The sequence below is a fragment of the Entelurus aequoreus genome, linkage group LG04, assembly GCF_033978785.1.
Source record: "Entelurus aequoreus isolate RoL-2023_Sb linkage group LG04, RoL_Eaeq_v1.1, whole genome shotgun sequence".
NCBI lineage: Eukaryota > Metazoa > Chordata > Actinopteri > Syngnathiformes > Syngnathidae > Entelurus > Entelurus aequoreus.
Window position 1 is genome coordinate 1,644,883 of NC_084734.1, and position 21,433 is coordinate 1,666,315.

Genomic DNA, 21,433 nt, shown 5'->3' on the forward strand with positions numbered 1-21,433 from the left:
TGTAATATACTGTATATTGTCTCACACATGTAATATATATTGTCTCACACATGTAATATATATTGTCTCACACATTGTAATATACTGTATATTGTCTCACACATGTAATATATATTGTCTCACACATGTAATATATATTGTCTCACACATGTAATATATATTGTCTCACACATGTAATATATATATTGTCTCACACATGTAATATATATTGTCTCACACATTGTAATATATATTGTCTCACACATGTAATATATATTGTCTCACACATGTAATATATATTGTCTCACACATTGTAATATATATTGTCTCACACATTGTAATATATATTGTCTCACACATTGTAATATATATTGTCTCACACATGTAATATATATTGTCTCACACATGTAATATATATTGTCTCACACATGTAATATATATTGTCTCACACATGTAATATACTGTATATTGTCTCACACATGTAATATATATTGTCTCACACATGTAATATACTGTACATTGTCTCACACATGTAATATATATTGTCTCACACATGTAATATACTGTATATTGTCTCACACATGTAATATACTGTATATTGTCTCACACATGTAATATATATTGTCTCACACATGTAATATATATTGTCTCACACATGTAATATATATTGTCTCACACATGTAATATACTGTATATTGTCTCACACATGTAATATATATATTGTCTCACACATGTAATATACTGTATATTGTCTCACACATGTAATATATATTGTCTCACACATGTAATATATATTGTCTCACACATGTAATATATATATTGTCTCACACATGTAATATACTGTATATTGTCTCACACATGTAATATATATTGTCTCACACATGTAATATATATTGTCTCACACATGTAATATATATTGTCTCACACATTGTAATATATATTGTCTCACACATGTAATATATATTGTCTCACACATGTAATATACTGTATATTGTCTCACACATGTAATATATATTGTCTCACACATTGTAATATATATTGTCTCACACATGTAATATATATTGTCTCACACATTGTAATATATATTGTCTCACACGTGTAATATATATTGTCTCACACATGTAATATATATTGTCTCACACATGTAATATATATTGTCTCACACATTGTAATATATATTGTCTCACACATTCAATATATATTGTCTCACACATGTAATATATATTGTCTCACACATTGTAATATATATTGTCTCACACATGTAATATATATTGTCTCACACATTCAATATATATTGTCTCACACGTGTAATATATATTGTCTCACACATGTAATATATATTGTTTCACACATTGTAATATATATTGTCTCACACATTGTAATATATATTGTCTCACACGTGTAATATATATTGTCTCACACATGTAATATATATTGTCTCACACATGTAATATATATTGTCTCACACATGTAATATATATTGTCTCACACATTGTAATGTATATTGTCTCACACATGTAATATATATTGTCTCACACATGTAATATATATTGTCTCACACATGTAATATATATTGTCTCACACATTGTAATATATATTGTCTCACACATGTAATATATATTGTCTCACACATGTAATATATATTGTCTCACACATGTAATATATATTGTCTCACACATTGTAATATATATTGTCTCACACATGTAATATATATTGTCTCACACATGTAATATATATTGTCTCACACATTGTAATATACTGTATATTGTCTCACACATGTAATATATATTGTCTCACACATGTAATATATATTGTCTCACACATGTAATATATATATTGTCTCACACATGTAATATACTGTATATTGTCTCACACATGTAATATATATTGTCTCACACATGTAATATACTGTATATTGTCTCACACATGTAATATACTGTATATTGTCTCACACATGTAATATATATTGTCTCACACATGTAATATATATTGTCTCACACATGTAATATACTGTATATTGTCTCACACATGTAATATATATTGTCTCACACATGTAATATATATTGTCTCACACATGTAATATATATATTGTCTCACACATTGTAATATATATTGTCTCACACATGTAATATACTGTATATTGTCTCACACATGTAATATATATTGTCTCACACATGTAATATATATTGTCTCACACATTCAATATATATTGTCTCACACATGTAATATATATTGTCTCACACATTGTAATATATATTGTCTCACACATGTAATATATATTGTCTCACACATTCAATATATATTGTCTCACACATGTAATATATATTGTCTCACACATGTAATATATATTGTCTCACACATTGTAATATATATTGTCTCACACATGTAATATATATTGTCTCACACATGTAATATATATTGTCTCACACATGTAATATACTGTATATTGTCTCACACATTCAATATATATTGTCTCACACATGTAATATATATTGTCTCACACATGTAATATATATTGTCTCACACATGTAATATATATTGTCTCACACATTGTAATATACTGTATATTGTCTCACACATGTAATATATATTGTCTCACACATGTAATATATATTGTCTCACACATGTAATATATATATTGTCTCACACATGTAATATACTGTATATTGTCTCACACATGTAATATATATTGTCTCACACATGTAATATATATTGTCTCACACATGTAATATACTGTATATTGTCTCACACATGTAATATATATTGTCTCACACATGTAATATATATTGTCTCACACATGTAATATACTGTATATTGTCTCACACATGTAATATATATATTGTCTCACACATGTAATATACTGTATATTGTCTCACACATGTAATATATATTGTCTCACACATGTAATATATATTGTCTCACACATGTAATATATATATTGTCTCACACATTGTAATATATATTGTCTCACACATGTAATATATATTGTCTCACACATGTAATATACTGTATATTGTCTCACACATGTAATATATATTGTCTCACACATGTAATATATATTGTCTCACACATTGTAATATATATTGTCTCACACATGTAATATATATTGTCTCACACATGTAATATATATTGTCTCACACATGTAATATATATTGTCTCACACATGTAATATATATTGTCTCACACATGTAATATATATTGTCTCACACATTCAATATATATTGTCTCACACATGTAATATATATTGTCTCACACATTGTAATATATATTGTCTCACACATGTAATATATATTGTCTCACACATTCAATATATATTGTCTCACACATGTAATATATATTGTCTCACACATTGTAATATTGTCTCACACATGTAATATATATTGTCTCACACATGTAATATATATTGTCTCACACATTGTAATATATATTGTCTCACACATGTAATATATATTGTCTCAGTATGGATCCTCACATAAAGATCTGGTATCAGTGTGGATATTTCAGTATGGATCCTCACATAAAGATCTGGTATCAGTGGTGTGGATATTTCAGTATGGATCCTCACATAAAGATCTGGTATCAGCGGTGTGGATATTTCAGTATGGATCCTCACATAAAGATCTGGTATCAGTGTGGATATTTCAGTATGGATCCTCACATAAAGATCTGGTATCAGCGGTGTGGATATTTCAGTATGGATCCTCACATAAAGATCTGGTATCAGTGGTGTGGATATTTCAGTATGGATCCTCATATAAAGATCTGGTATCAGCGGTGTGGATATTTCAGTATGGATCCTCACATAAAGATCTGGTATCAGCGGTGTGGATATTTCAGTATGGATCCTCACATAAAGATCTGGTATCAGCGGTGTGGATATTTCAGTATGGATCCTCACATAAAGATCTGGTATCAGCGGTGTGGATATTTCAGTATGGATCTTCACATAAAGATCTGGTATCAGCGGTGTGGATATTTCAGTATGGATCCTCACATGAAGATCTGGTATCAGCGGTGTGGATATTTCAGTATGGATCCTCACATAAAGATCTGGTATCAGCGGTGTGGATATTTCAGTATGGATCCTCACATGAAGATCTGGTATCAGCGGTGTGGATATTTCAGTATGGATCCTCACATAAAGATCTGGTATCAGCGGTGGGGATATTTCAGTAGGGATCCTCACATAAAGATCTGTTATCAGTGGTGTGGATATTTCAGTATTGATCCTCACATAAAGATCTGGTATCAGTGGTGTGGATATTTCAGTAGGGATCCTCACATAAAGATCTGGTATCAACGGTGTGGATATTTCAGTAGGGATCCTCACATAAAGATCTGGTATCAGCGGTGTGGATATTTCAGTATGGATCCTCACATAAAGATCTGGTATCAGCGGTGTGGATATTTCAGTATGGATCCTCACATAAAGATCTGGTATCAGTGGTGTGGATATGTCAGTATGGATCCTCACATAAAGATCTGGTATCAGCGGTGTGGATATTTCAGTATGGATCCTCACATAAAGATCTGGTATCAGCGGTGTGGATATTTCAGTAGGGATCCTCACATAAAGATCTGGTATCAGCGGTGTGGATATTTCAGTATGGATCCTCACATAAAGATCTGGTATCAGCGGTGTGGATATTTCAGTATGGATCCTCACATAAAGATCTGGTATCAGCGGTGTGGATATTTCAGTATGGATCCTCACATAAAGATCTGGTATCAGCGGTGTGGATATTTCAGTATGGCTCCTCACATAAAGATCTGGTATCAGCGGTGTGGATATTTCAGTATGGCTCCTCACATAAAGATCTGGTATCAGCGGTGTGGATATTTCAGTATGGATCCTCACATAAAGATCTGGTATCAGCGGTGTGGATATTTCAGTATGGATCCTCACATAAAGATCTGGTATCAGCGGTGTGGATATGTCAGTATGGATCCTCACATAAAGATCTGGTATCAGCGGTGTGGATATTTCAGTATGGATCCTCACATAAAGATCTGGTATCAGCGGTGGGGATATTTCAGTAGGGATCCTCACATAAAGATCTGTTATCAGTGGTGTGGATATTTCAGTATTGATCCTCACATAAAGATCTGGTATCAGTGGTGTGGATATTTCAGTAGGGATCCTCACATAAAGATCTGGTATCAGCGATGTATTGCTAAATAAATGCACTTGTTCACAATGCATTCCACTCATCACGGTTTCAGACGAGGATCAAGCGCAGCGGCTCAGGCAAACGCTCCGCCTCCACAGGCCCGGATGAGAGCAGCCCCCCGCCCTCTGCCTCCAAAAGCCTGGTGTCATGGCCGCCCAGCAAGAAGGAGTCCCCTCCCAAGCGGCCCGTGCCCCCGGAGGTGCGACGGCTGATCGTGAATAAAAATGCCGGGGAGACGCTGCTGCAGCGTGCTGCCCGCTTGGGCTATCAGGTAGAAAAGCCTTTACTTTGAAAGGTCAACTAGTTTGTCAACGTCTTCCTGCCTCTTGCAGGAAGTGGTGCAGTACTGCCTAGAAAAGGACCTGAGGGAGGTCAACCGGCGAGACAACGCGGGCTACACGGCGCTGCACGAGGCCTGCTCTCGCGGCTGGACGCAGATTGTCCAGATGCTGCTCCGACACGGTGCCGACGTCAACTGCAGCGCTCAGGACGGAACACGGTGAGACATTCATTCTTCTCCTCAGAATTCTACACACAATACCCCGGAGGATTGTTGAAAACAGTCGCAAATGTATGAAAAGTAAAAGATCACATGTCCATAGTGAAGCATGGTGGTGGCAGCATCATGCTGTGGGGATGGAACTGGGAGACTAGTCAGGATGAAGGGAAAGATGAACGCAGCAATGTACAGAGACATCTAGGATGAGAACCTTCCCATCCAACCTGAGGGAGCTTGAGAGGTGCTGCAAAGAGGAATGAGAGAAAGTGCCCAAAGATAGGTGTGCCTGGTATTCAAAAAGACTTGAGGCTGGAATTGCTGCATCAACTAAGTATTGAGATTTTTAAATCTTAAAAAAAACATTTTCACATTGTCAATATGGGGTATTGTGTGTAGAATTTTGAGGAGAAAAATGAATTTAGTCCATTTTGTAACATTGTACTATGTGTGAATACTGTCCATGACATAATCAGTGGTTCAAAGTAGAGATGTCCGATAATGGCTTTTTTGCCGATATTCCGATATTGTCCAACTCTTAATTACCGATTCCAGTATCAATTGATACCGATATATACAGTCGTGGAATTAACACATTATTATGCCTAATTTGGTTGTGATGCCCCGCTGGATGCATTAAACAATGTAACAAGGTTTTCCAAAATAAATTGATTGATTGAAACATGTAGTAGTAGATTGCACAGTACAGTACATATTCCCTACAATTGACCACTAAATGGTAACACCCCAATACGTTTTTCAACTTGTTTAAGTCGGGGTCCACGTAATCAATTCATGGTAATCAACTCCAGTTATGGAAAAAAATGCCAACATGGCACTGTCATATGTATTATTTTTTATTTTTTTGAAACATGCCTCAAAACAACAGTTACAAAAACAATGAAGGCACACAGCTTCAGTCCAGAGTATACTAGAGTAATAAAGTAAACAATAAGATAGTCCTCCTTTAGTGCAAGACTGCCTGGTATACTGTATAACAGTCCAGAGTATACTAGAGTAATAAAGTAAACAATAACATAGTCCTCCTTTAGTGCAAGACTGCCTGGTATACTGTATAACAGTCCAGAGTATACTAGAGTAAATAAAGTAAACAATAACATAGTCCTCCTTTAGTGCAAGACTGCCTGGTATACTGTATAACAGTCCAGAGTATACTAGAGTAAATAAAGTAAACAATAACATAGTCCTCCTTTAGTGCAAGACTGCCTGGTATACTGTATAACAGTCCAGAGTATACTAGAGTAATAAAGTAAACAATAACATAGTCCTCCTTTAGTGCAAGACTTCCTGGTATACTGTATAACAGTCCAGAGTATACTAGAGTAATAAAGTAAACAATAACATAGTCCTCCTTTAGTGCAAGACTGCCTGGTATACTGTATAACAGTCCAGAGTATACTAGAGTAAATAAAGTAAACAATAACATAGTCCTCCTTTAGTGCAAGACTTCCTGGTATACTGTATAACAGTCCAGAGTATACTAGAGTAAATAAAGTAAACAATAACATAGTCCTCCTTTAGTGCAAGACTGCCTGGTATACTGTATAACAGTCCAGAGTATACTAGAGTAATAAAGTAAACAATAACATAGTCCTCCTTTAGTGCAAGACTGCCTGGTATACTGTATAACAGTCCAGAGTATACTAGAGTAATAAAGTAAACAATAACATAGTCCTCCTTTAGTGCAAGACTGCCTGGTATACTGTCTAACAGTCCAGAGTATACTAGCGTAATAAAGTAAACAATAACATAGTCCTCCTTTAGTGCAAGACTGCCTGGTATACTGTATAACAGTCCAGAGTATACTAGAGTAATAAAGTAAACAATAACATAGTCCTCCTTTAGTGCAAGACTGCCTGGTATACTGTATAACAGTCCAGAGTATACTAGAGTAATAAAGTAAACAATAACATAGTCCTCCTTTAGTGCAAGACTGCCTGGTATACTGTATAACAGTCCAGAGTATACTAGAGTAAATAAAGTAAACAATAACATAGTCCTCCTTTAGTGCAAGACTGCCTGGTATACTGTATAACAGTCCAGAGTATACTAGAGTAAATAAAGTAAACAATAACATAGTCCTCCTTTAGTGCAAGACTGCCTGGTATACTGTATAACAGTCCAGAGTATACTAGAGTAATAAAGTAAACAATAACATAGTCCTCCTTTAGTGCAAGACTGCCTGGTATACTGTATAACAGTCCAGAGTATACTAGAGTAATAAAGTAAACAATAACATAGTCCTCCTTTAGTGCAAGGCTGCCTGGTATACTGTATAACAGTCCAGAGTATACTAGAGTAAATAAAGTAAACAATAACATAGTCCTCCTTTAGTGCAAGACTGCCTGGTATACTGTTTAACAGTCCAGAGTATACTAGAGTAATAAAGTAAACAATAACATAGTCCTCCTTTAGTGCAAGACTTCCTGGTATACAGTATAACAGTCCAGAGTATACTAGAGTAAATAAAGTAAACAATAACATAGTCCTCCTTTAGTGCAAGACTGCCTGGTATACTGTATAACAGTCCAGAGTATACTAGAGTAATAAAGTAAACAATAACATAGTCCTCCTTTAGTGCAAGACTGCCTGGTATACTGTATAACAGTCCAGAGTATACTAGAGTAATAAAGTAAACAATAACATAGTCCTCCTTTAGTGCAAGACTGCCTGGTATACTGTATAACAGTCCAGAGTATACTAGAGTAATAAAGTAAACAATAACATAGTCCTCCTTTAGTGCAAGACTGCCTGGTATACTGTATAACAGTCCAGAGTATACTAGAGTAATAAAGTAAACAATAACATAGTCCTCCTTTAGTGCAAGACTGCCTGGTATACTGTATAACAGTCCAGAGTATACTAGAGTAATAAAGTAAACAATAACATAGTCCTCCTTTAGTGCAAGACTGCCTGGTATACTGTATAACAGTCCAGAGTATACTAGAGTAAATAAAGTAAACAATAACATAGTCCTCCTTTAGTGCAAGACTTCCTGGTATACTGTATAACAGTCCAGAGTATACTAGAGTAAATAAAGTAAACAATAACATAGTCCTCCTTTAGTGCAAGACTGCCTGGTATACTGTATAACAGTCCAGAGTATACTAGAGTAATAAAGTAAACAATAACATAGTCCTCCTTTAGTGCAAGACTGCCTGGTATACTGTCTAACAGTCCAGAGTATACTAGCGTAATAAAGTAAACAATAACATAGTCTTCCTTTAGTGCAAGACTGCCTGGTATACTGTATAACAGTCCAGAGTATACTAGAGTAATAAAGTAAACAATAACATAGTCCTCCTTTAGTGCAAGACTGCCTGGTATACTGTATAACAGTCCAGAGTATACTAGAGTAATAAAGTAAACAATAACATAGTCCTCCTTTAGTGCAAGACTGCCTGGTATACTGTATAACAGTCCAGAGTATACTAGAGTAAATAAAGTAAACAATAACATAGTCCTCCTTTAGTGCAAGACTGCCTGGTATACTGTATAACAGTCCAGAGTATACTAGAGTAATAAAGTAAACAATAACAGTCCTCCTTTAGTGCAAGACTGCCTGGTATACTGTATAGCAGTCCAGAGTATACTAGAGTAATAAAGTAAACAATAACATAGTCCTCCTTTAGTGCAAGACTGCCTGGTATACTGTATAACAGTCCAGAGTATACTAGAGTAATAAAGTAAACAATAACATAGTCCTCCTTTAGTGCAAGACTTCCTGGTATACTGTATAACAGTCCAGAGTATACTAGAGTAAATAAAGTAAACAATAACATAGTCCTCCTTTAGTGCAAGACTGCCTGGTATACTGTATAACAGTCCAGAGTATACTAGAGTAATAAAGTAAACAATAACATAGTCCTCCTTTAGTGCAAGACTGCCTGGTATACTGTATAACAGTCCAGAGTATACTAGAGTAATAAAGTAAACAATAACATAGTCCTCCTTTAGTGCAAGACTGCCTGGTATACTGTATAACAGTCCAGAGTATACTAGAGTAATAAAGTAAACAATAACATAGTCCTCCTTTAGTGCAAGACTGCCTGGTATACTGTATAACAGTCCAGAGTATACTAGAGTAATAAAGTAAACAATAACATAGTACTCCTTTAGTGCAAGACTGCCTGGTATACTGTATAACAGTCCAGAGTATACTAGAGTAATAAAGTAAACAATAACATAGTCCTCCTTTAGTGCAAGACTGCCTGGTATACTGTATAACAGTCCAGAGTATACTAGAGTAATAAAGTAAACAATAACATAGTACTCCTTTAGTGCAAGACTGCCTGGTATACTGTATAACAGTCCAGAGTATACTAGAGTAATAAAGTAAACAATAACATAGTCCTCCTTTAGTGCAAGACTGCCTAGTATACTGTATAACAGTCCAGAGTATACTAGAGTAATAAAGTAAACAATAACATAGTCCTCCTTTAGTGCAAGACTTCCTGGTATACAGTATAACAGTCCAGAGTATACTAGAGTAAATAAAGTAAACAATAACATAGTCCTCCTTTAGTGCAAGACTGCCTGGTATACTGTATAACAGTCCAGAGTATACTAGAGTAATAAAGTAAACAATAACATAGTCCTCCTTTAGTGCAAGACTGCCTGGTATACTGTATAACAGTCCAGAGTATACTAGAGTAATAAAGTAAACAATAACATAGTCCTCCTTTAGTGCAAGACTTCCTGGTATACTGTATAACAGTCCAGAGTATACTAGAGTAAATAAAGTAAACAATAACATAGTCCTCCTTTAGTGCAAGACTGCCTGGTATACTGTATAACAGTCCAGAGTATACTAGAGTAATAAAGTAAACAATAACATAGTCCTCCTTTAGTGCAAGACTGCCTGGTATACTGTATAACAGTCCAGAGTATACTAGAGTAATAAAGTAAACAATAACATAGTCCTCCTTTAGTGCAAGACTGCCTGGTATACTGTATAACAGTCCAGAGTATACTAGAGTAATAAAGTAAACAATAACATAGTCCTCCTTTAGTGCAAGACTGCCTGGTATACTGTATAACAGTCCAGAGTATACTAGAGTAATAAAGTAAACAATAACATAGTACTCCTTTAGTGCAAGACTGCCTGGTATACTGTATAACAGTCCAGAGTATACTAGAGTAATAAAGTAAACAATAACATAGTCCTCCTTTAGTGCAAGACTGCCTGGTATACTGTATAACAGTCCAGAGTATACTAGAGTAATAAAGTAAACAATAACATAGTCCTCCTTTAGTGCAAGACTGCCTAGTATACTGTATAACAGGAAATAATAATCTGCCCTGCTCTAACGTATTTGTATGAGTGTAACAAATGTGCTGCAAGCTAGTGGTGAGTGCCTGAAGTGGCCTAGCAGTCTTCTGAAATGCTGCGTTGAGACAGGGCACCTCACTGCAAGCTGCAAAGTGTGCACCATGCAGGGCAGACTAGCCACACCAAACTCCACCATGCAGGGCAGACTAGCCACACCAAACTCCACCATGCAGGGCAGACTAGTCACACCAAACTCCACCAAGCAAGTTTTGTAATCTGCACGGTCTTTCCCAGCTAATAGCGCTACCCACAAGGGTGTGTGATTCCACCCAATCAACCATAGATCTCATTCTCACTTCAGACCGGCCTAAAATAAAAAATAGTGGGGTCATGATCTGTGGTCTTAGCGACCACTATCTAACCTTCTGCACCCGTAAAATAGCTAAACCTAAAGCCAATGGCCACATAACAGCCCAATTTCAGATCCCTCAAAAAATACTCCAATGACAATTTCAATTTAAAATGAGATGAGTGGGACTGGTCCCCTGTGCTCGCGAGCAACATGGTCGATGTTGCTTGGGATCGCTTCAAAACGGCGTTCCTAAAGATACTAAATGACATGGCTCCCGTGAAAACAGTCAGGATCAAAGCCCGCTCGGAACCATGGATGAATCCGGACCTATTAGCTGCCATAAAAGACAGAGACAGGAAATACTCTGAATACCAAAATTGTAAAACAGAAGTAGATAAACAACCCAATAATATCAACCTCAAATTACTCCTTTCAACTCTCTAAAAGCAATGCAATAAATTAAGAAATAAGTCAACCAACCTGACTAAATCCTTAAAAAAAATTACATTAACGACAAAATAGAGGAAAACACAAATAAGCCACGTGAGCTCTGGAAAATTCTCAACAACCAGCTTCCTGGTTGCAGCCAGAAACTTAAAACAAGACTCACCAACATCAGCATCAAGGAGGGTGACTCCCTCATTACAGACAAAATGGAGGTAGCTAGCAGACTTAACATCTTTTTCACCAGCATAGCCGCAACTCTTGTCAACAAGCTGTCCCACCACTCTGGTCGCTTTGGTGTAGAACACATTAAAGCCTTCTACAGAAAGCTAGGAGTATCCAACGATGATTTCAAATTAGAAATGGTCACAGCTGATGAGGTGTTTAAAAAATTGAGCACGCTCCACCCTAACAAGGCCACCGGCCTTGATAATATTCCCTCCAGATTCCTCAGGGACTCTGCCTCCATCATTGCCCCGATCATCACGCACATAATAAACCTATCAATTACACAAGGCCAAGTACCAAAAGATTTTAAGATAGCAAGAGTAACTCCCCTCTTTAAAAAAGGAAGCAAATTGGAACCTGGCAACTACCGACCTGTTTCTATTCTCAGTTCCGTTTCGAAAGTAATGGAGAAAATAGTTTATGAACAGGTCAATAGTTACCTTGCCACTAATAAACTCATGTACAAATTCCAATCCGGCTTCAGAACTAACCACTCCACTGACACATGCCTTCTCTATCTGACCGACCACATCAAACATGAGGTGGACGCGGGCAAATACTGCGGCATGGTCATGCTGGACCTTCAGAAGGCCTTTGACACCGTTAACCACGCTATACTGTTGGATAAACTCAGAGCAATCGGATTTAACAAAACCTCATGGAGCTGGATGCAATCTTACTTGGAGGGGAGGGAGCAGGTGGTAGAGGTGAACGGCACCGTGTCCCCCCCCCTCTCGGTGAGCTGTGGAGTCCCCCAAGGCAGTATATTGGGACCTTTACTGTTCCTAATATACATAAACGACATGTCATCGGCATGCGACTGTGAATTGTTTTTGTTTGCGGATGACTCTGCCCTGCTGGTATCCGGCAAGGACAAGTCACAGGTGGAGAAAATCCTCAGTGCTGAGCTCTGCAGAACTTGCACCTGGCTCGCTGACAACAAGCTATCCATACACTTGGGTAAAACAGAATCCATCCTGTTTGGGTCCCACATCAAACTTAAGAAAGTCAATGACTTCACCATAAAAGTAGGTGACATTGTCATCACCAGGAAAGATGAGGTCACCTACCTAGGTTCCATTCTAGAGGCTAACCTTTCCTGTGATAAAATGGCAACCAAGGTAATCAAAAAGGTTAACCAACGAACGAGATTTCTCTACAGAATTTCCTCTCTGGTCAACAAAAGCTCCATGAGGATTCTGGCGGGAACTCTCGTTCAACCTTTTTTCGATTACGCATGCACCTCCTGGTACCCAAAACCCTCAAATCTAAACTCCAAACATCTCAGAACAAGCTAGTCAGGTTACTTCTAGACCTCCACCCCAGATCCCACCTCACTCCTACCCACTTCTCTAAAGTGGGCTGGCTCAAGGTGGAGGACAGAGTTAAACAACTTGCACTGAGCCTAGTCTATAAAATCCGCTACACCTCCCTGATACCGAAGTACATGTCAAACTACTTCCTTAACGTAAATGACCGTCATAACCACAACACCAGGGGGAGCTCCACTAACCACGTTAAACCCAGATTCCGAACTAACAAAGGTCTTAACTCATTCTCTTTCTATGCCACATCAATGTGGAATGCACTCCCAACAGGTGTAAAAGAAAGGGCATCTCTATCCTCCTTCAAAACCCCAATAAAAGTTCACCTCCAGGCAGCTACAACCCTAAACTAACACCCTCCCCGGATTGCTAATAATCAAATGTAAACAATCAAATGCAGATACTTTTTCTTTTTCTTATGCCTTCTGATCTCTCTCTCTCTCTCTCTCTCTCTCTCTCTCTCTCTCTCTCTCTCTCTCTCTCTCTCTCTCTCTCTCTATGTCCACTACTTGATGTCCATACCCCCCCCCCCCCACACCCCTGATTGTAAATAATGTAAATAATTAAATGTGATTATCTTATGTGATGACTGTATTATGATGATAGTATATATGATAGTATATATCTGTATCATGAATCAATTTAAGTTGACCCCGACTTAAACAAGTTGAAAAACTTATCCGGGTGTTACCACTTAGTGGTCAATTGTACGGAATATGTACTTCACTGTGCAATCTACTAATAAAAGTCTCAATCAATCAATCAAAAACCATGCAGGGCAGACTAGCCACACCAAACTCCACCATGCAGGGCAGACTAGCCACACCAAACTCCACCATGCAGGGCAGACTAGCCACACCATCTCCACCATGCAGGGCAGACTAGCCACACCAAACTCCACCATGCAGGGCAGACTAGCCACACCAAACTCCACCATGCAGGGCAGATTAGCCACACCAAACTCCACCATGCAGGACAGACTAGCCACACCAAACTCCACCATGCAGGGCAGACTAGCCACACCAAACTCCACCGTAGCTTTTGCCATACTGCGTGTGTTGTCCCTGACCACAACATACTGCGTGTGTGTTGTCCCTGATCACAACATACTGCGTGTGTTGTCCCTGACCACAACATACTGCGTGTGTTGTCCCTGACCACAACATACTGCGTGTGTTGTCCCTGACCACAACATACTGCGTGTGTTGTCCCTGACCACAACATACTGCGTGTGTTGTCCCTGACCACAACATACTGCGTGTGTTGTCCCTGAACACAACATACTGCGTGTGTTGTCCCTGACCACAACATACTGCGTGTGTTGTCCCTGACCACAACATACTGCGTGTGTTGTCCCTGACCACAACATACTGCGTGTGTTGTCCCTGACCACAACATACTGCGTGTGTTGTCCCTGACCACAACATACTGCGTGTGTTGTCCCTGACCACAACATACTGCGTGTGTTGTCCCTGACCACAACATACTGCGTGTGTTGTCCCTGACCACAACATACTGCGTGTGTTGTCCCTGACCACAACGTGAGCTTTCGCCTTGTTGTATTTTAGTTTTTTCTCAGTGGAGTCTTTAAGCGACAACTGTGTGGTACTACTTTTTTCAGTGTTTGCTTTTCATCCATCTTCCGCTTGTATTCATGGTGTATCTCCTTATGATTCTTGAAGAGGTGGAAGATCAAATTGCTCGTATTAAAGGAAGACGTCTTGGTTCCTCCTCGCATAACCAACTTTTTGCAGTCATTGCAAATTGCCAGTTTTTGTATCCGTCTGACACACTTTAAAATAATCCCAAACCATAGACATGGTGTCGTTAGTCAGTCACTGAGCGAGCTCGCTTGTTAGCCACGGCTACAGCACCGGCAACAACACACTCTTGTTGTTGTGATGCTGCGCTCGCGGCGGTTTGATGAGGTCATCAAGCGTGGCCAGTAAACCTCTGATGCTGCAGTCGTCAACTCCTGTGTTGTGTGTGGGAGAGGGGAGAGGGGAGGGGCTGCTGACTGGGAGACGCTCTGTACTGCTCCCTACGTCCGTGTACCGCTCCGTACAGCGGCGTTTTAAAAAGTCATTAATTTTACTTTTTGAAACCGATACCGATAATTTCCGATATTACATTTTAAAGCATTTATCGGCTGCATTGGGTTAAAAAAATTTGGCCGGGGGCCAGGCTGTGTATATATATATATATATATATGTATATATATATATATATATATATATATATATACATATATATATATATATATATATACATTGTCTTTATAATCCGTTTTGTCATTTAACATCAATTAACATTGATGTTCATCAACATTTAACATTGTCATGTTATCGATGGGAAAATTCATTTTTAGACAATATGATTTGCCTGAGCGACTAGGAGACACCAGGAGTAACAAGCAGTAAAAAATGGATTATAAAAGAAAGATTAAAAAAACAAAAAAGTTTTTTTTTGTTGTTGTTTTTTTTTACTTGGGACTTCCTGTGGGCCGGATTTTGGATGCAGGGGGGCCGGAGTTTGGGGACCCCTGCTCTAAGTGCTGGAAACACCACAGTTAGCTTTGATGTTAGCATATTGTCATTCCACAAGACTAAGGTCAAAGTGTTGATGTCCAAGATGTCCACGGCTGCTTAGCCTGAATGTCCGACCCAGCTGTTGTCCTTGGAAAAGTGGAGATGTGTTATTGATGAGGCAGGAGTTGAAGTCCATCAACAAGGCTCTGCCAAAAAGTGGTCAGCTTGAGAAAGTGGTGGTGGTGATGATTGAGTAGTACTTGGGTGTTGTTGACATACTCTAGTAGAGTTCCTTCTTAACCTGGACAATATTTGTCCAACATAATACTCCGGCTTCCTCCCACCTCAAAGACATGCACCTGGATATAGGCCCCTCCCACCTCCAAAGACATGCACCTAGATATAGGCCCCTCCCACCTCCAAAGACATGCACCTAGATATAGGCCCCTCCCACCTCCAAAGACATGCACCTGGGGATAGGCCCTACCCCGCCGTCCTTGTCCAGGGTCTACCCCGTCTTCCTTGTCCAGGGTGTACTCCTGACTCCTGACAGTGAAGTGACATGTAATGAATGAGAGGTGAAAGGTCAGAGGTTGGTGTTGGGAAGTCATGAAAGTAAGAATCTATTGATTAGAGTGATGTGTTTGTCCCTAAAAGAATGCTACTGATGTTGTATGAAGATGCTGACACGTGTGCACATCTGGCCCTCAGCCCCCTCCATGTCCCTAAAAGAATGCTATTGATGTTGTATGAAGATGCTGACACGTGTGTACGTCTGGCCCTCAGCCCCCTCCATGTCCCTAAAAGAATGCTATTGATGTTGTATGAAGATGCTGACACGTGTGTACATCTGGCCCTCAGCCCCCTCCATGTCCCTAAAAGAATGCTATTGATGTTGTATGAAGATGCTGACACGTGTGTACATCTGGCCCTCAGCCCCCTCCATGACGCGGTGGCGAGTGACAACCTGCCCATCGTGTGGCTGCTCCTCAACCACGGTGCTGACCCCACACTGGCCACCTACTCTGGACACACCCCTGTCAAACTGGCACACAGCTGCAGCATGAAGGCCTTCCTCACAGGTACATGCTCTCCTATTACTATTATTAGTAGTATTAGCAGCAGTAGTAGTAGCAACATTTCATCTCTTCAAACGTTACCTTTTTCCAACTATGTAACTATCATTTTGATGTATTTAAAAAAACTCTCAGCTGCCATGTTATAATTATTAACATTATTATTAGTAGTATCAACATTTCATCTCTTTTCAATGTTTGCATTATACAAACGTATAACTATAGTTCATATATATATACAGTCTGCATCTCAGCTGTCGTATTATAAGTGAACATTATTATTATTATAATTATTATTAGTAGTAGTATGAACATCTGGGGCCGTACTTATCAAGCTTCTTAGAATTACTCCTAATAAGTCTGCTAAGAGTTGACTTAAGAGTAAATAAATTCTTCGCTGGAAGCTGCACTTAAAAGTTAGTTATCAAGCGTCTTGCTCACACTTTCAGCGAAGTGTAGGACTGAATCTTAAGTGTCACACTCAGAGCTGAATTACGACATTACTATGTGCCGTAAACGAAATTTTAGGTGACGTCATTTCTGTGTCCATAGAAATGACCAATCACGGAAGGGAATCCGTTGTCTAAGAATAAAGAAATATCTTGGAAATATTTAAGTGGACAATGGGAGTGTATATTTTGACAATAAACTACAAAATAATACAAAACAAACTAGTCCCCGCCGGCACTCACGCTACCACTCCCTCTCTTCTCTCGCCCACACACTCACTGACGTCACTCACCTCACGGCCACACACATACGCTACTGTCATAACATTTTCTTTCCAATTCATTAATTAGGCAACTAATTTGAAACTGGTGTGGGTGGCTCTATATATACTAGCCCACTGCAGACACATGCAGAAATCAACAAGGAATCGAAAAGTATTAAATCTGTGACAAAAATAATATCCGCTCTGTCTAAACGATACCGTTTGATCAGCTGCTCGTCATCAAAAAAAACCAAACATTGTTCCGTTCCCTGAACGTTCGCGCACGTCTCTCTCGCCTCAGTGCCATCCCCTGCTGGCAACTCCTAACCACTTAAGACACCTCTGAAGGTCTCTTAAATATCGTGGAGAGTAGGAGTGATTCTTAGACTTAAGAACGTTGATAAAAAGCTTTTATTCTTAAGTTTGAGAGTAGGACTAAATTTCGCAAATTCTCAGGACTTAAGTGTAAAATGGCACTCTAAGAAGCTTGATAAGTACGGCCCCTGATGTCTTCAATTTGTGTCATGTTTTTTTCTAACTATATAGCTTTATATATATATATTAGGGCTGCAACTAACGATTAATATGATAATCGATTAATCTGTCGATTATTACTTCGATTAATAATCGGATAAAAGAGACAAACTACATTTCTATCCTATCCAGTATTTTATTGAAAAAAAACCAGCATACTGGCACCATACTTATTTTGATTATTGTTTGTCAGCTGTTTGTAAATGTTGCAGTTTATAAATAAGGGTTTAGTAAAAAAAAAAAAAAAAAAAAAAAACCTGCACATGCGCATAGCATAGATCCAACGAATCGATGACTAAATTAATCGGCAACTATTTTAATAATCGATTTTAATCGATTTAATCGATTTAATCGATTAGTTGTTGCAGCCCTAATATATATATATATATATATATATATATATATATATATATATATATATATATATATATATATATATATATATATATATATACCTGCCTGCATTTCAACTGTTGGGTGAAAACTCTTCCCAATGTTATTACTAATATATTAATTGTAGCATTCAATTTTTTTTTTAAATTTTGCATAGTTTTTCCCTAATAATATCACTCTACATTTTATACAGTATATTCAAGTATTTGAAAAAAGTCTGCGTCTCACTCGTCGTATTATATGTGACAATTATTATTATTAGTAGTATTAATAGATTTCATGTATTTTATTAGTATTCTGCGTATTCAAAGAATTTAAAAAAAGGCTGGATCTCAGCTTTTGTGTCAACATCTCAACTTTTTTTACTTCTTGCAAATCTTTCCCTATTTTCTAGTTTCTTGACATGTTTAGAAGATTGTGTGGGCCTCCAAAGTCCTCCTGCATGCCTTTCTTGTCAATATCGTGTAGCCAAATGACTCCATGCTGTTGTCATGACGACCGTGTGGTCCTGCAGAGTACTTCAGCGAGCTGGAGGGCCGCAGCGAGCGGGACTGGGACTTCTACAGCAGCTCCTTGTTCGGTAAGCCTCGTGTCAATCTTCTCCCACAGGAGGAGAATACATCTGTTCCAGGGTCAAACTCTTCCTGAGCGCACTTCCTCTCAATGTTTGACATCTGCTGAAAAGAAAAGAATCTGATGAGCAAATCATGGAGAATGCTCCAAGTGTACATTCTTCATCCCAAATTCAAATGTTTGTACAAACATTTATTTCAGTCAGGTGAAACGTCTCTTTTGAGTTGATTTGAAGAGAAGTGGACCACTTCCTGGTGAATGATGAAGAATTGTCAGGACTGAGGAATATTGTCAACTTCATCCAAAGCAGACGTCAATTTCACACATTTTAGTTGAGCATTAATAGTTCAAGCTGCACATTTCATTTCATAAATAGACCTTTGAACATTGTCTTTATTTTTTGGAAGAAAAAGATCTTAATGTAAAATAAAAAGCTGGTGTTTATTATTCAGTGAGATCAAATGAAAGAGACGATGTAAATGTACTAATATTTGTATTCCATTTATTGGGCATTAAAAACTGTCAATTGACAGGAAGTAAAAACAAGTTCAATGAAAAAAGATGAATTCATTTCAAACATTTAGTAGTAAGTAACCACTATTGTACATTTCAAACATTTAGTAGTAAGTAACCACTATTATACATTTCAAACATTTAGTAGTAAGTAACCACTATTGTACATTTCAAACATTTAGTAGTAAGTAACCACTATTATACATTTCAAACATTTAGTAGTAAGTAACCACTATTATACATTTCAAACATTTAGTAGTAAGTAACCACTATTATACATTTCAAACATTTAGTAGTAAGTAACCACTATTATACATTTCAAACATTTAGTAGTAAGTAACCACTATTATACATGTCAAACATTTAGTAGTAAGTAACCACTATTATACATTTCAAACATTTAGTAGTAAGTAACCACTATTATACATTTCAAACATTTAGTAGTAAGTAACCACTATTATACATTTCAAACATTTAGTAGTAAGTAACCACTATTATACATTTCAAACATTTAGTAGTAAGTAACCACTATTATACATTTCAAACATTTAGTAGTAAGTAACCACTATTATACATTTCAAACATGTAGTAGTAAGTAACCACTATTATACATTTCAAACATTTAGTAGTAAGTAAGCACTATTATACATTTCAAACATTTAGTAGTAAGTAAGCACTATTATACATTTCAAACATGTAGTAGTAAGTAACCACTATTATACATTTCAAACATGTAGTAGTAAGTAACCACTATTATACATTTCAAACATTTAGTAGTAAGTAACCACTATTATACATTTCAAACATGTAGTAGTAAGTAACCACTATTATACATTTCAAAAATTTAGTAGTAAGTAAGCACTATTATACATTTCAAACATTTAGTAGTAAGTAACCACTATTATACATTTCAAACATTTAGTAGTAAGTAACCACTATTATACATTTCAAACATTTAGTAGTAAGTAACCACTATTATACATTTCAAATATTTAGTAGTAAGTAACCACTATTATACATTTCAAACATTTAGTAGTAAGTAACCACTATTATACATTCCAAACATTTAGTAGTACCGTAAGTAACCACTGTTATACATTTCAAACATTTAGTAGTAAGTAACCACTATTATATATTTCAAACATTTAGTAGTAAGTAACCACTATTATACATTTCAAACATTTAGTAGTAAGTAACCACTATTATACATTTCAAACATTTAGTAGTAAGTAACCACTATTATACATTTCAAACATTTAGTAGTAAGTAACCACTATTATACATTTCAAACATTTAGTAGTAAGTAACCACTATTATACATTTCAAACATTTAGTAGTAAGTAACCACTATTATACATTTCAAACATTTAGTAGTAAGTAACCACTGTTATACATTTCAAACATTTAGTAGTAAGTAACCACTATTATACATTTCAAACATTTAGTAGTAAGTAACCACTATTATACATTTCAAACATTTAGTAGTAAGTAACCACTATTATACATTTCAAACATTTAGTAGTAAGTAACCACTATTATACATTTCAAACATTTAGTAGTAAGTAACCACTATTATACATTTCAAACATGTAGTAGTAAGTAACCACTATTATACATTTCAAACATTTAGTAGTAAGTAACCACTATTATACATTTCAAACATTGAGTAGTAAGTAACCACTATTATACATTTCAAACATTTAGTAGTAAGTAACCACTATTATACATTTCAAACATTTAGTAGTAAGTAACCACTATTATACATTTCAAACATTGAGTAGTAAGTAACCACTATTATACATTTCAAACATTGAGT

At 36.9% G+C, this 21,433-nt stretch overlaps 1 protein-coding gene across 3 annotated transcripts in view; it reads left to right on the top strand.

The window, feature by feature from the left end:
* The window catches only part of bcorl1 (BCL6 corepressor-like 1), a 77,478-nt gene that overhangs the window by 43,045 nt on the left and 13,000 nt on the right, over positions 1-21,433 (top strand). For all 3 annotated transcript variants that reach the window (XM_062043985.1, XM_062043984.1, XM_062043986.1), the window contains 4 exons: positions 5,203-5,421; positions 5,483-5,649; positions 16,753-16,898; positions 19,046-19,111. In XM_062043985.1, the coding sequence (XP_061899969.1) occupies positions 5,203-5,421; positions 5,483-5,649; positions 16,753-16,898; positions 19,046-19,111 (598 nt within the window). The remainder of the gene's footprint in view (positions 1-5,202; positions 5,422-5,482; positions 5,650-16,752; positions 16,899-19,045; positions 19,112-21,433) is intronic.